The sequence below is a fragment of the Cervus canadensis genome, chromosome 21, assembly GCF_019320065.1.
Source record: "Cervus canadensis isolate Bull #8, Minnesota chromosome 21, ASM1932006v1, whole genome shotgun sequence".
NCBI classification, from domain to species: domain Eukaryota; kingdom Metazoa; phylum Chordata; class Mammalia; order Artiodactyla; family Cervidae; genus Cervus; species Cervus canadensis.
The window spans coordinates 44,983,402-44,999,012 of record NC_057406.1 but is presented as its reverse complement, the minus strand read 5'-3'; the positions used below and the strand labels follow the sequence as shown (position 1 = coordinate 44,999,012).

Sequence of the window (15,611 nt, the reverse complement as noted above, 5' to 3'; positions counted from 1 at the left end):
TGTGACCCCATGGATTATATATTCCATGGAATTCTCCAGGCCAGAATACTGAAGTGGGTAGCCTTTCCCTTCTCCAGGGGATCTTCCCAACCCAGGGATCAAACCAGGGTATCCTTCATTGCAGGTGGATTCTTTACCAACTGAGCTATCAGGGAAGCCTTTTATTAAAACAATCCTCATTTACTCAGAAGAACTTTAGAAAGAGCCTCTAAAATCACCCCCCCTCAATTTTCTTATCTTCACCATTGGTTCTCAGAGTAACTTTTATCCCCTTCAAGTGTCTGTCTCTATTTTAATGAAACCTTCTTGATACCGAGCACGCCAGTATATCAGTGTATGACTGTCATGGTGATAAAGGTACTTCGAGAGAAATGCTTCTCTCTTATTTCTCCTTATTATATATTTGGGTGTAGCAAAGCTATATGGAGCCAAACAGGAAATAGCATAAAGGCAAAAGCGTCAACGAAGACACTAAGTGTAGTTAAGACATTAAAATACTAATCTCGGTATTCAGGGTTTATAAATAAGACTATCCAAGTGCTAAAAGCAATAAAACTATCAATCATTACAGTTATTGAAGTACCTTTGATGCTTTCCTTGAGATAAAGATCAAAATAGACAACATACCTTAACATCAGAAACAAATGGGGCAGGTTTTAATGTCACAGAACGGTAAGTTCGGGACAGCAGGATGGGTGGAGGAGGGACCCTGCTTTTCTTTCTTTCGACAGTTTCCACATATTTCTGATATGAATATTGTATACTTTGTTCTGCTTCGGTCTTCTCAATCAAAGAATATGCTTCCTATGATAAAGTATGAAAATAGGAAAAATACATTTCAAGGGCTTGAACTTCATTTTATTGGAGAATTCTGGTGATGTTAAACAACATTATCTTGATATATGTATTTCTGGGGCCTTAAAATACATATTTCAAGCATTGAATGATATTCCAGAAGTAAAAACTAACTACTAAACAAGGACAAGTAAAAAATAGCTATTAAGACAATTACACTGTATGTCTAACATGTTTATCATTATTATTATACATTAATAAAAGACATTTCAGTTTCAGATCAAGTCCTCTGAATATCTGCCATCATATTTCATTATCCTTAAAAATTTTGTAACACAATTATCTGCATTTATGCTTATGAATTGTACATTTACACTTAATGCAACTTGAAATGTGACTCTCAAGTAATGATCATTGGTATATGCGGTTTACAAAATTAATATTACTGAGGGTTTCTTACTCAGCAGAAAGACATAAAATATACACAAATATCTATTCTATAAACCTAAAGGAAAGGCAATAACCTTTTTAAAGGTTACACATTTAGTGACAACAATAAAACAAAAAAACCATAAAAATCAGAAAATCTAAATATTTCCAAAGTAAAACTAACTAAATCAACAATAATACATGTAAATGAGTTAAACTTTTATATTAAATGAAAAAGCAAAGACTCTGATAGAGTGCTAAAGCAAAAACCCATGTAAAGACTAAAATTGAATGATAGAAAATAGAATAGCCTTTCAAACAAAGAGTGCTCAGATGATTAGACATCCATGTGCAAAAGAAAAAAGAGGGAACCATATATCACATTATATACAAACAGTTAACTCAAAATGAACTATGGACCCAAATGTAAAAGCTAAAATTATAAAATACTTAGGAGAAAATATAGAAGTAAATATTCACAACCTTGAGTTAAACAATGCTTTCTTAGATATGACACCAAAAGCACACTGACAAAAGAAAAAGCAGATAAATTTAAATTCATCAAAATTAAAAACCTCAAATGATAAAATCAAAACAATAAAGACAGCTGACAGAATGGAAAAAAATATTTGCAGATCATATATTTGATAAAGGAATTGTATTCAGAATATATAAAGAACTGTTGCAAAAATTTTAAAAATAATAAAATAATAAAAATAAACAATAATGAAAAATTCCACTAAAAAATGAACAAAGGGTTTGCCTGAGGAAACCAAAATTGAAAAAAGACACAAGTATCTTGTTGTTCATTGCAGCACTATTTACAATAGCTAGAACATGGCCACCTGATGCAAAGAGCTGACTCATTTGAAAAGACCCTGATGTAGGGAAAGATTGAAGGCAGGAGGAGAAGCGGACGACAGAGGATGAGATGGTTAGATGGCAACACCGACTCAACGGACATGAGTTTGGGTAAACTCCAGGAGTTGGTGATGACAGGGAGGCCTGGTGTGCTGTGGTTCATGGGGTCGCAAAGAGTCGGACACAACTGAGTGACTGAACTGAACTGAACTGAGAACATGGAAGCAACCTAGACGCCCATCGACAGATGAATGGATAAAGAAGTTGTGGTACATATACACAATGGAATATTACTCAGCCATAAAAAGGAATGCATTTGAGTCAGTTCTGATGAGGTGGATGAACCTAGAACCTATTACAGGGTGAAGTGAGTCAGAAAGAGAAAGATAAATATCGTATTCTAACACATATATATGGAATCTAGAAGAATGGTACTGAAGAATTTATTTACAGGGCAGCAGTGGAGAAACAGGCATAGAGAATAGACTTATGGACATGGGGAGAGGGTGAGATATATGGAAAGAGTAACATGGAAGCTTACATTACCATATGTAAAATAGACAGCCAACAGGAATGTGCTGTGTGGCTCAAGAAACTCAAAGAGGGGCTCTGTATCAACCTGGAGGGGTGGGATGGGGAGGGAGGTGGGAGGGAGGGTCAAGATGGAGGGGGTACATGTATTCCTATGGCTGAGTCATATTGAGGTCTGACAGAAAACAACAAAATTCTGTAAAGCAATTATTCTTCAGTAAAAAAATAAATTTAAAAAAATAAACAAAGGGTTTGAATAGACATCTCTCCAAAGAAGATAACACAAATAGCCAGTGAGCAGATGAAAAGATGCACATTATCACTGATCACTGGAGATGGAAATACAGAAGCTAACTCAAAAATACAAAAGCAGAAAAACCTCGACACAGGAATAATGATGAAAGAAACTCAGATATCCAAAAACCTACTTCCCACACATGTCAATCTTAAATGATATTATTAAAAGTTAATATTTCAAATCTCAAAGAACCGATAATTCCTGTCATTTGTTAAATTTCTAACTACAGAGAAAGATAGATAGCTTCTGAAATATATTCTAAAACTATTACAGCTTTGATAACAAAACCTGAAAAAGTGACTGCACTTAAAAACACAGAGAAATCTTTTTACAAATACAAAATGCAAACATTCTAAATAAAATACTAATTCACTGATGTAATAATATATTAAAGGAATAGTGTACTGTAATTATGTTGTCTCCTCAGGAATAAAAGGACGATTTAATACTAGGAAATCTAGGAATATAATTTAACTTATCCATAAATCAAAAGAAAAAAAAATATGATTACAGGCTCAATGGCCAAAAATACATTTGAGCAGTTTTTAAGATTATTAATTTAAAAAAGAAATCAAAAGGGAAGTCAAAAAGTATCTTAAGACAAATGAAAACAGAGCATACCAAAACTTACAGGATTCAGCAAAAGTAGTTTTAAGAGAAGGTTTATAGTGAAAATGTCCACCATAAGAACAAAGATCTCAAATAAACTATCTAACTTTTTATCTAATTTCTTCAAGGAAACAGAAGAACAAAAATCCTAAGATCAAAGTTAGTTGACGAAATAACAAGGATCAGAAGGGAAATAAATAAAATAGAGACCATAAAGACAATACAAAAGCTCAACTAAAACAAAAGCTGTTTTTTAAGATTAAAAAAATTGACAAACTTTTAGCTAGATGAATAAAAAATAGAGAAAGACTCACATATTAAAGAAATGAAAGAGGAGACAACTGATACCATAGAAACACAAAGAATCATAAGAAAGTACTATGAACAATTATATGCCAACAATTGAATAACCTAGAAGAAGTGGATAAATTTCTAGTAATATATAACCTACCAACAGTGAAATACCATAAAGAAATAGAAAACACAAACATACCAGTAACAAGTAAGAAAATGAATAAGTAATCAAAAACTTCCTGATAAAGACAAGTCCAGGACTAGATGGTTTCAGTGGTAAATTCCTACCAGATGTTTAAAGAATTAACTCCAATCCTTCTCAAATTATTTCAAAAAACTGAAGAGAAGGGGACACTTACACACTGTTTTGACAAGGCCAGCATTACCCTGATACCAAAACCAGACAAGGATAGTATAATACAAGAGAAGAAAACTACAAACCAAGATTGTTGATGTATACCTGAGATTAACACAACAGTGTAAATCAACTATACTCCAATAACTTCTTAATTTAAAATAAAATAAGCTACAAAGATATCCTGTACAGCACAGAAAATAAAACCAGTATTTTATAATGACTATAAATGAAATAGGGCTTCCCCAGTGGCTTAGTAGATAAAGAATCCACCTGCAGTGCAGGAGATACAGGAGGCACGGGTTCAATCCTTGGGTCGGGAAGATCCCCTGGAGAAGCAAACAGCAACCCATTCCAATATTCTTGCGTGAAAAATCTCATGGACAAAGGAGCCTAGAGGGCTACAGTCCAAAGGGTCACAAAGAGTCGGACATGACTGAGCAACCAAGCATGCACATAAATGGAATAGAACCTTTAAAAGTTGTAAATCACTGTATTGTATACCTGTTACTTACATGACATTGTACAGCAACACTTCAATTTCAAAAAATAATTTAAAAAAAAACATACTGTTTTATTGCCACAAAACAATAGTACTGAAGTCCAATCATTTGAATGCAATCTCTCTCCCTATAGTTCCCATTAGAGAACACATGACCTACTTCTTTTCATGAGTTACTCAACACTTAAAAGGGCTTCCCCAGTTGATCAGCAGTAAAGAATCTGCCTGCAATGCAGGAGCCAAAGGAGACACGGGTTCGATCCCTGGGTCAAGAAGACCCCCCGGAGAAGGCCATGGCAACCCACTCCAGTATTCTTTCCTGGGAAATCCCATGGACAGAGGAGAGGCGGGCTACAGTCCATAGGGTCACAGACAGTCAGATATGACAGAAGCAATTTACTATGCACGCAGCATGTATGCAATGCTTATAAGGACAGATTGATGTTAAATATATCTGAAAATGCCTTAACATCCACAATGCAGCAGAACACTTATGGAAAGATGTAATGCAACTTTGAAGGGCATGATAACAATCATAAGACTGGAAAGATAAAGGGCCAGATTTATTATTCATCTAGTAGATCTCTCAAAGTATATTCTGGGTTCTCAACAATATTATGTACATTTCAGAAGGAGAGGAAAAGTAGGTTAAGTCCTATCCAAGAATCCTAACAAAGAATATTGCTGAGAAGAAAATATACAACTTACAAGCTCTAAGAGAAAAGACAGAAATGTGTAGTTTGATAAAGAAAAATCTATTGAAAGCACCAAAAGTTATCCTGATATGACAAAACAGAACGTCCCAGAGCGCTTAAAGTGGCAGAGAACATAAGCAGTAGTAAGGACGACGGCTAGCATTTACCGACTGCATGCACTGTGCTCAGTCGCTCTCTGTGGACTGTAGCCCCCCAGGCTCTTCGATCCACAGGGGTTTTCCAGGCACGAATACTGCAGTGGGTTCCTGTGCCCTCCTCCAGGGGATCTTGCCAACCCAGGGATCAAACCCAGGTCTCCCACATGGCGGGCAGATTGTTTACCATCTGAACCACCAGGGAAGCCTTATTGACTGCTTACTCTGTGCCAAATGTTAAGCATTTTATAGGCATTTCATTAAATCTCCCCCAAGATCACCCATTTTACAAATGAAGAAATTAAAACTTAAGAGAGCATAAGAAACTTGACCTTGGTCATATAGCTAGTCAGCAGCAGAACCACAGCTCTAATCAAGAACCTTCTACGTCTAACCACTGTGATTTCTTGTCTTAATACAAAGTAAAGTTTAAAAGAAGCATGAAAAGGCAACCTAGGTGATGTTTTCTCTGCAATAACCTCAAAATATTTAAAAGGAAAAAACCCTAAAATGTAAATATGCTAAAAGAGTGAAGTCTTCTTTTGAAGACTTGGGGTCAAAATATGACCTCATAAGAGGGGGGTCAGAATCAAAAAGGGGTTTACTCTTTATGAGGAAGATGGAACAATTTAAAAGAACTGAGAAGATCTCGGAAATAAATTGGCTTACATATACTCTTCCTCAAAAGAGCAAACAGGATTGATTTGACTAAAATGCTACAGAATAGGGGAAATCATTTCAGTTGGTAACATAGTTAATACAACTGGATTCAGGAGTTCCGCACTGTGTTCAGTCCCCCAGCCATGTCTGACTCTGCGACCCCATGGGTTATAGCCCGCCAGGCTCCTCTGTCCATGGGATTCTCCAGGCAAGAATACTGGAGCAGGTTGCTATTTCCTCCTCCAGGGGATCTTCCAACCCAGGGATCAAACCCAAGTCTCTTGTATCACCTACACTGGCAGGCAGATTCTTTACCACTGTGCCACCTGGGCAGCCCTGAGTTGTAAATCCAGGAAACATTAAAGCCAGGAGTGATTAGAACTTCTAGTGGCTGGGCGTCTTCATTAGTTATGGTTCCAAATTAGGGCCATAAAATTAGATTTTGTGTTGATTATAAAAAAATAATCTACTAATCCATAATGCTCTCTTTGCTTAGAGTTGAAGCACTATAACTGAATTTTTGAACAGTCAATTACTGATTTAAGTTTCAACAAACAGAACAAGGAGATCACTAGATGTATCAGTTAGGGTTCTTTGGTAACAGAAGCAACAGGAAAATGAGACTTTGACCACAGCAGGACCAGAGGCAAGAGGGTCCTCAGAATACAACTAAAAGAATCTGATCAGGATACAGGTATCAGAATGAATGAATGCCAACTCTGTGTGTGTGTGTGTGTGTGTGTGTGTGCGCTCAGTCATGTCTGACTCCTTGCAACTTCATGGACTATAGCCCACCAGGCTCCTCTGTCCATGGAATCTTCCAGGCAAGAATACTGGTGTGGGTTGCCATTTCCTCCTCCAGGGAATCTTCCCGGCCCACAGATTGAACCCCTCCTCCATTGGCAGGAGGAATCTTTACCATTGAGACAACTGGAAAGTCCTGAATGCCAACTAGTTTTTGTCTTTTCATCCCTCTGCTCAAGATTCAGATTCCAAAGAGGGAACAACCTATCGGTCTAGCTCACCAGTCATCCTCTTGGCTGGCTGAGAAGAGTGGCCCTGAAAAGTCCCACCTGGTTACATCTAGTGGGGAAAAAGAAATTCCTTCAAAGGTGGCATTTGGAAAGGAAAGTGGATGCTCGACAGAAAACAGCAGTATATAATCTGCCCTGGTACCCTTAGCACTTGTACTGAAGAGTATTCCTGCCTCTGCCCAGTGAGAAATTGCACTGTAAAGATGCTCAGTGTTGGACTACTGGACTCTGAAGTGAACTATGAGTGAAGATCATAAGCTATATGCTGATTCCTCTACTTGATCAGCAGAAGATCAGGGACATCTCAGGCTGGTTCTAGATGCAAGCCATTAAAATAAATCAGAGGTATAGTGTGTAAAATGCCAGTAAGGACTTTCAGAAGTCAAATAACCAAGAGAGTAAAATGAGAAAAATAAATCCCCACAATAAAAAAAATAAGCCAACCATCTCATCTGGAAAGCTAACAGGTTCTTATCAAAAGTTGGTCCCTTATCCGTGGCAACAAGCTGGTCCACCTTTAATGGACTTAGAATAAAACAGACACCTAATGAGAGTATTCATCTCTATGAGGTCAGGAAACTTCTGAAAAACTGAAACACGGTATGAATTATTGAGGAGTTCTGCAAAGACCCAGGCTTTCCAAATCTTTTTTATGGTATCAGGTGACACATCAGATACTGGTTTGGGGATAATTCTATTACCAGATGATGATAATGTAAAGTATGCTGTAATGTAGCTGGGAAAAAAAATGACTGCCAAGGGAAAGAAATTTATTTGTCTTCTTTAAGGAAAGAAATTTTGGCAATTATTTGATCCATAACATCATCGTTTATGAGAGTACCCTGAGGACTAATCATTAAGCTTTTTAACACTAGGATAAAAAAATTTCCATGGAGGAGCAGAAATGGCCATGGACAATTTCAGGACTTCTAAAAAAATATTCAACATTTCCCAGCTGGTGACAATCCTTATGGAGGACCCCTCATAAAAAAAAAAAGTGGAGCTTCTAAATGCTTCATGAGTTTAAGAGGATATTATAATGTTTCTTAAGTTAAAATAGTTTCACTTAAGAAATAGAAAAGATACACATGGAGAAGAAAATGAACACTTCAGCTTTCCCACATTTCTAGTGTGCTTCCAGTCACGACAGTGGGAAGATAGAGACATAACAGGGGAATGGGTATATTGTGATAGCATAAAGACAAAACTGTGTCATAATAAAACAAAAGAGAAAATCCTGGAGGATTTACTCTCTCTGAACTCTAAGAGGCCATGAGATGAGTCCTGAGAGAACTAGTTTCTAAAAGATAAGCTTTACTTGCCATCGAAATGGGACTGCAGTACCACTGTCCTCCAAACACTGGCTAATAAAGATTGGTTGTAGAAGCATCTGCTAAGAAATGGGATCCTGAACGCACCCCAGGAGTCTTCCGACAGAGATCAGATACCGCTTGGCCTGGTCAGCTGAGACTGCCCAACACCATCATCAAATTCCTGCATTCAAATACTGGAGATTCTAATGTATCAAGGCTCTCCCTGAATAGGGCCAGGACAGACTTCCTCCCCTTGAATACTGGCAGCATCCATCCAGAACCCTTAGATTTCTTTTGAACCAGACTCTACTTTCTCTCTGGCCTCACCTTTTACCATCCTTTCCAAACAACCCCCTCCCCTTTGCCATTGCGTCTTAGCTTCTGTCACACCGAATGACCTACAGGACAACAAGCATTCTATGACCCTCCCCGCCTCAGGACCTTTGCACAAGTTGTTCTCTCTGCCTTGCATGTCCTTTCCACCTTTCTCTTTCTCTGTCTCTGGCAACTCCTGCCTGTCTTTCAGTATTCAACTTCGTGTCATCTTTTCTGAATGTTTCCTCAAACATTCTCCACTGTTGGGTGAGGTATTCTCTTCCTGAATTTCCCTGGCACTCCTGCAATTAAAGCACTTATGACAATGACTCATAATCACTTACTTACATGTCTATTTTCCCATAGACTGGATTTATCTTGAAGGCAGAAACCACCAAGAGTAGGCAATCCATCAGTATCAGTTGAATAAAGGAAGGATCTTTGTTTTTATCCCCTGTACTCAGCATAATACCAGGCACATAGTCAACTTGCTTTGAAACATTTGCTGAATGGATCACAGGCCCTCAAAACCATTTGTTGGATAAATGAAGTGACGGACTCATGATCAGGAAACCCTACATGCCAGAAATCTGAAATTCCAATATTCTACTTTCTGACTTCAAACACCTATCCTTCTAGCTCTCTCAAATTCTGATTTTATGGCCCCCGACCTCATAGAGAAGCCCGATTTCTTGATATCTCCATAGTTTACCAAGTCTTTAAAAGCCTTGGTGGGTGTTACTGCCTTCCCTACTCAATCTGCACCCATTTCTCATTGTGAACTTTTAACCTATACTTTCATACTTTTTTAAAAATCCAATCTGGTACAGATCTCTACTGTCACAAGAATTCTACTGTCACAGCTACTAAGAATACCACACCAGGATAATATCATACCAGCATTCAGATGGGGCCTTCTGGAAATCCATGGACTTCAACCTCAGCTTGAACTTCAGGATGCTGGCCAGTCCTTTATCTTAGAGTTAGCACCTTCATCCATTCCTCTCCACTCTCCCATTACCTTCTCTCTCTTCAGTCCATCTACCCAGCCCCACACTCCATGGTTGGCAGATCTCCTTGCCTCCTACTTTAACAGATGATTCAGATAAGAAAGTATCCACTCAACTCTCTGCCTCCACAACAGACTTATTGACATCTACATCTGTCTGTGGCTCCTTGCCTTCTACATCAGAGGGATGAGGTGCCTGCTCTGCAGTCCACCCTCCATTGGAGAGGAATCGCTTTGTGTGTGCTTTCAGTCCCATCTCCTTTCCCTCATCTATCAGAGGATCCCCGCTGTATGTCAGACTCTTCTTCACCTCTGTATCCTCCCCCTAGCTTTGACCTACACTCTTCTATCCTGTGTCAGTCAAGCTACTGGTAGTCTCTAATTTATCATGTGCCATTCATTCAGCTAACACAACCAAAGTTTTGTGATGCATAGGGACAAAATAAAACAGAAACATGATTCCCCTCAGGAATTTAAACTCTAAAATCAAAATAATGAATTAGTAAGAAGACAGAACAATTTCCAGGTCACAGAGAGACAACAGCAAGGCAACTGGTCCACAAATCAGCAATCTCCATCTTAGGAAAGGTGCCGTAGCCTAAGGACGTTAAGTATTTCAGTTCCATAGTAAGGAATGCACTCAGGCATGCACGGTGTCACTTACATGCTACAGTTTACCTCATTTTGAACCCTTCTGATTTTATTTGGTTCCCTATGTAAGGTACCCCCTGCAGAGGGAGAATCTCTCTCTCAAGAGAGTTCAAGGCATGAGATATACATTAATTTTCCCGCTTAGAACTATTTCACTTCACACAGAGAGGACTAAACACAGCAAATCTGAAAGTTCATAATCCAATGTTAAGGGCAACACATTATTTTTAGAAAAGAGCAATAAATCATTCATTTTTACCAGGGGTTTCAAGTCTGGGCTAAAGTAAGGAATGGTACACTGTTACCGTCAAGTAGTTCTGTAGAGAAGAACAGGTCGCATCGTTCTCAAACATTAGAAGAGTTTTCTGCATCAAATAAATTGCTTTAGATAGCTTATTCTTCCTTATTTTATTCATTACACTTAATTCTGTAAAAGCAGACAACTATTTTACCAAAAGGGCAACATAAAAACTATCTTGAAGAAATTTGGAAAGGCATTTTCTCCAAATTTTAATTACCTGTAAAACAATCAGGGCTTGCAGTTTTTTTTAGTGTCTCTGTACCTTTGGTAGATGTACTCTTGCTCACAGTTGGAGTCTGCAAAACTGAAGAAGAAGAAAGAGAAGAAGAAGACGGTCATTACAGTTAGCTTTACATTCAAGAAAGGAAATATTTCAAAGCACCAAAGAGTAAGTCTCTATTTGTGAATTATTGCTTCCTCTATCATTCAGTTCAGATCAGGTCAGTTGCTCAGTCATGTCCGACTCTTTTTCAACCCCATGGACTGCAGCACGCCAGGACTCCCTGTCTGTCACCAACTCACAGAGTTTACTCAAACTCAAGTCCATTGAGTTGGTGATGCCATCCAACCACCTCATCCTCTGTCATCCCCTTCTCCTCCCACCTTCAATCTTTCCCAGCATCAGGGTCTTTTCAAATGAGTCAGCTCTTTGCATCAGTGGCCAAAGTACTGGAGTTTCAGCTTCAACATCAGTCCTTCCAGTGAATATTCAGGACTGATTTCTTTTAGGATGGACTGGATGAATCTCCTGTCAGTCCAAGGAACTCTCAAGAGTCTTCTTCAACACCACAGTTCAAAAGCATCAATTCTTCGGTGCTCAGCTTTCCTTATAGTCCAACTCTCACATCCATACACGACTACTGGAAAAACCATAGCCTTGACTAGACAGACCTTTGTTGGCAAAGTAATGTCTCTGCTTTTTAATATGCTGTCTAGGTTGGTCATAACTTTTCTTCCAGGGAGTAAGCGTCTTTTAATTTCATGGCTGCAGTCACCACCTGGAGTGATTTTGGAGGCCAAAAAAATAAAGTCAGCCGCTGTTTCTACTGTTTCCCATCTGTTTGCCATGAAGTGATGGGGCCAGATGTCATGATCGTAGTTTTCTGAATGTTGAGTTTTAAGCCAACTTTTTCACTCTCCTCTTTCACTTCCATCAAGAAGCTCTTTAGTTCTTCTTCACTTTCTGTCATAAGTGTGGTGTTACCTGCATATCTGAGGTTATTGATATTTCTCCTGGCAATCTTGATTCCAGCTTGTGCTTCATCCAGCCCAGCATTTCCCATGATGTACTCTGCATCTAAGTTAAATAAGCAGGGTGACAATATACAGCCTTGACATACTCCTTTTCCTATTTGGAACCAGTCTGTTGTTCCATGTCCAGTTATAACTGTTGCTTCCTAAGCTGCATACAGATTTCTCAAGAGGCAGATCAGGTGGTCTGATATTCCCATTGCTTTCAGAATTTTCCACAGTTTCTTGTCATCCACATAGTCAAAGGCTTTGGCATAGTCAATAAATCAGAAATAGATGTTTTTCTGGAACTCTCTTGCTTTTTTGATGATCCAGAGTATGTTGGCAATTTGATCTCTGGTTCCTCTGCCTTTTCTAAAACCAGCTTGAACATCTGGAAGTTCACGCTTTACCTGCTATCTAGGGCCACCCAAGACAGACGGGTCATGGTGGAGAGTTCTGACAAAACGTGGTCCACTGGAGAAGGGAATGGCAAACTACTTCAGTATTCTTGCCTTGAGAACCCCATGAACGTATGAAAAGGCAAAAAGATAGGACACTGAAAGAGGAACTCCCCAGGTCAGTAGGTGCCCAATATGCTACTGGAGATCAGTGGAGAAATAACTCCAGAAAGAATGAAGAGACAGAGCCAAAGCAAAAACAGCACCCAGTTGAGGATGTGACTGGTGATGGAAGCAAGTTCTGATGCTGTAAAGAGCAAGATTGCATAGGAACCTGGAATGTTAGGTCCATGAATCAAAGCAAATTGGAAGTGGTCAAACAGGAGATGGCAAGAGTGAACATCGACATTTTAGGAATCAGCGAACTAAAATGGACTGGAATGGGTGAATTTAATTCAGATGACCATTATAACTACTATGGTGGGCAAGAATCCCGTAGAAGAAATGGAGTAGCCATCATAGTCAACAAAAGAGTCCAAAATGCAGTAGTTGGCTGCGATTTCAAAAACGACAGAATGATCTCTGTTCATTTCCAATGCAAACCATTCAATATCACAGTAATCCAAGTCTATGCCCTGACCAGTAATGCTGAAGAAGCTGAAGTTGAATGGTTCTACAAAGACCTCAAGACCTTTTAGAACCAACACCCAAAAAAGATGTCCTTTACATTATAGGGGACTGGAATGCAAAAGTAGGAAGTCAAGAAACACCTGGAGTAACAGGCAAATTTGGCCTTGGAGTACAGAATGAAGCAGGGCAAAGGCTAATAGAGTTTTGCCAAGAGAACTGGTCATAGCAAACACCTTCTTCCAACAACACAAGAGAAAACTCTACACATGGACATCACCAGATGGTCAACACCGAAATCAGAATGATTATATTCTTTGCAGCCAAAGGTGGAAAAGCTCTATACAGTCAGCAAAAACAAGACCAGGAGCTGACTGTGGCTCAGATCATGAACTCCTTATTGCCAAATTCAGACTTAAATTGAAGAAAGTAGGGAAAACCACTAGACCATTCAGGTATGACCTAAATCAAATCCTCTATCAGGTCATCTTTTTTCACTAATAGATAAAAATTCAAACAAATCTAATAAAGTTTTATCATTAAATTCTTTTATTAGCCACAGTATGAGAATATGAAGAATTTTCAAGTTATAAAAATATTTTATTTTCTATTTCATCTTAAATAAAATGATCTTGAAGGTTGATAAATAGGATCCAACCTACTTTTGGTCACTTTCCTTCCTCAAAAGCTTTTCAAAATTGCTCCATCCATGTTCCCTGCAAGAATTCTGGGTACCACATGAGGATCTCCACTCTGCTCTATCTGCGGCTGATAAAATCAGAGCCTCTCTCAAAATTTTCAACTAACACACAAATTACTGCCAGCTGGTTATGAGCAGTGAGAGAACCTGGTGTGTAGCTGAGCCTGACCATCATGGTGGTCCAGGAAATAGGTAGCAGGATGAGGGAAAAGAAGATGAAGGTATGCTGACCCAGGGAGGTAGAAAATATATCAATAAACATTCTTAATTTTCTAGGTCTGGTTCTCAAAAGACCTGGCAATAGGGTACCTGTAACAACCTTACAATAAACCCCTTTTATTGAGGTTTAATTATTTGTGCTAATGCACATGAGCCACCATGGGATGATGACTGCCTGATAAAAAGATATCAACAGACACCATTAAAAAATATAAAGTTTCTTTAATGGCAAAGGATAAGGAAATTTACCTGCATGGAAAACAGAAAATATTGCACCATTCTCTCAGCACCTAGAGTATTATAAATGCTAATTAAGTGATAGCTCTCATGATTATAATCATTGGAGATAAGAAAGATGAGACTGCAAGAAAAATGTGAATGCCCAATACAGGAGTCACACTTTATAGCACAATCATCAACAGACGCCCATTGTAAAGTCCTTGAATAAGAATGACAAAAGCAGTCATTAGGCAACACTAGTCAGACAGCAGCATAGACAGTAGAGGGTGACAGGAGGAAAAAAGATCATCCGTGCCAGGGTGGCAGTTCAATAAGGCAGAGAAAAACATCAAGCAGATCCAGATACTGCAAAGAAATAATAATTCCATGTAAATATATGTACGCACATATCTCCAAAATACATAAAGAACTTACATAATTTAATAATAAAACTCCGATTTTAATGGGCAGAATAACTAAATGACATTTTTCTAAAGAAAATATACAAATAGCTCTCTAGTACATGAAAAGATGCTCAACATTACTAATCATCAGAAAAATGCAAATCAAAACCACAAGGAGACATTACCTCATGCCTATTAGAATGACTATCAACTAGAATGATGATATCAAACTAGCCAATCCTACAGGAAACCAGTCCTGAATATTCATTGGAAGGACTGATGCTGAAGCTAAAGTGCCAATAATTTGGCTACCTGATGCAAAGAACTGACTCATTAGAAAAGACCCTGATGATGGAAAAGATTGAAGGTGGGAAGAGAAGGGGACGATGAGGATAAGCTGGTTGGATGGCATCATTGACTCAATGGACATGAGTCTGAGTAAGCTCCAGGAGTTGGTGATGGACAGGGAAGCCTGGCGTGCTGCAGTCCATGGGGTTGCAAAGAGTTGGACACAACTGAGCAACTAAACGGAACTGATCACCAAGAAGACAAGAGATAACAAACACTGGCGAAGATGTGGATAAAAGGGAACCACTGTGCACTATTGGTGGGGGTGTAAATTGGTTAAGCCACTTTAGAAAACATTATGGAGATCTCCAAAAATTAAAAATAGAACTACTATATGATCCAGCCACAAAGGAAATGAAAATAAGATTTCAGAGATATCTATGGTCCCATTTTCAATGCAACATTATTCACAATAGCTAAGATATGGCAACAAAGATATTGCAACGACCTAAGTGTCCATCAATGGGTGAATGTAGAAAGAAGATGTGATGTACATATAGAGGTAGATAGATATAGATATATATCACATGCACAATGGAATATTATCCAGTCATGAGAAAGAAGGAAATCCTGCCATTTGCAATAACATGGATAAAACTTGAGGGCATCATGCTAGGTGAAATAACCATACAGAGAAAGACAAATATTGGATGGTA

General features: G+C 38.5%; 1 protein-coding gene across 1 annotated transcript in view; it reads right to left on the bottom strand.

The window, feature by feature from the left end:
- The window catches only part of CFAP54 (cilia and flagella associated protein 54), a 291,046-nt gene that overhangs the window by 220,400 nt on the left and 55,035 nt on the right, over positions 1-15,611 (bottom strand). The window contains exons 18-20 of the mRNA XM_043440645.1: positions 11,025-11,111; positions 10,812-10,933; positions 628-804 (exon numbers count right to left, since the gene is read on the bottom strand). Of these exons, the coding sequence (XP_043296580.1) occupies positions 628-804; positions 10,812-10,933; positions 11,025-11,111 (386 nt within the window). The remainder of the gene's footprint in view (positions 1-627; positions 805-10,811; positions 10,934-11,024; positions 11,112-15,611) is intronic.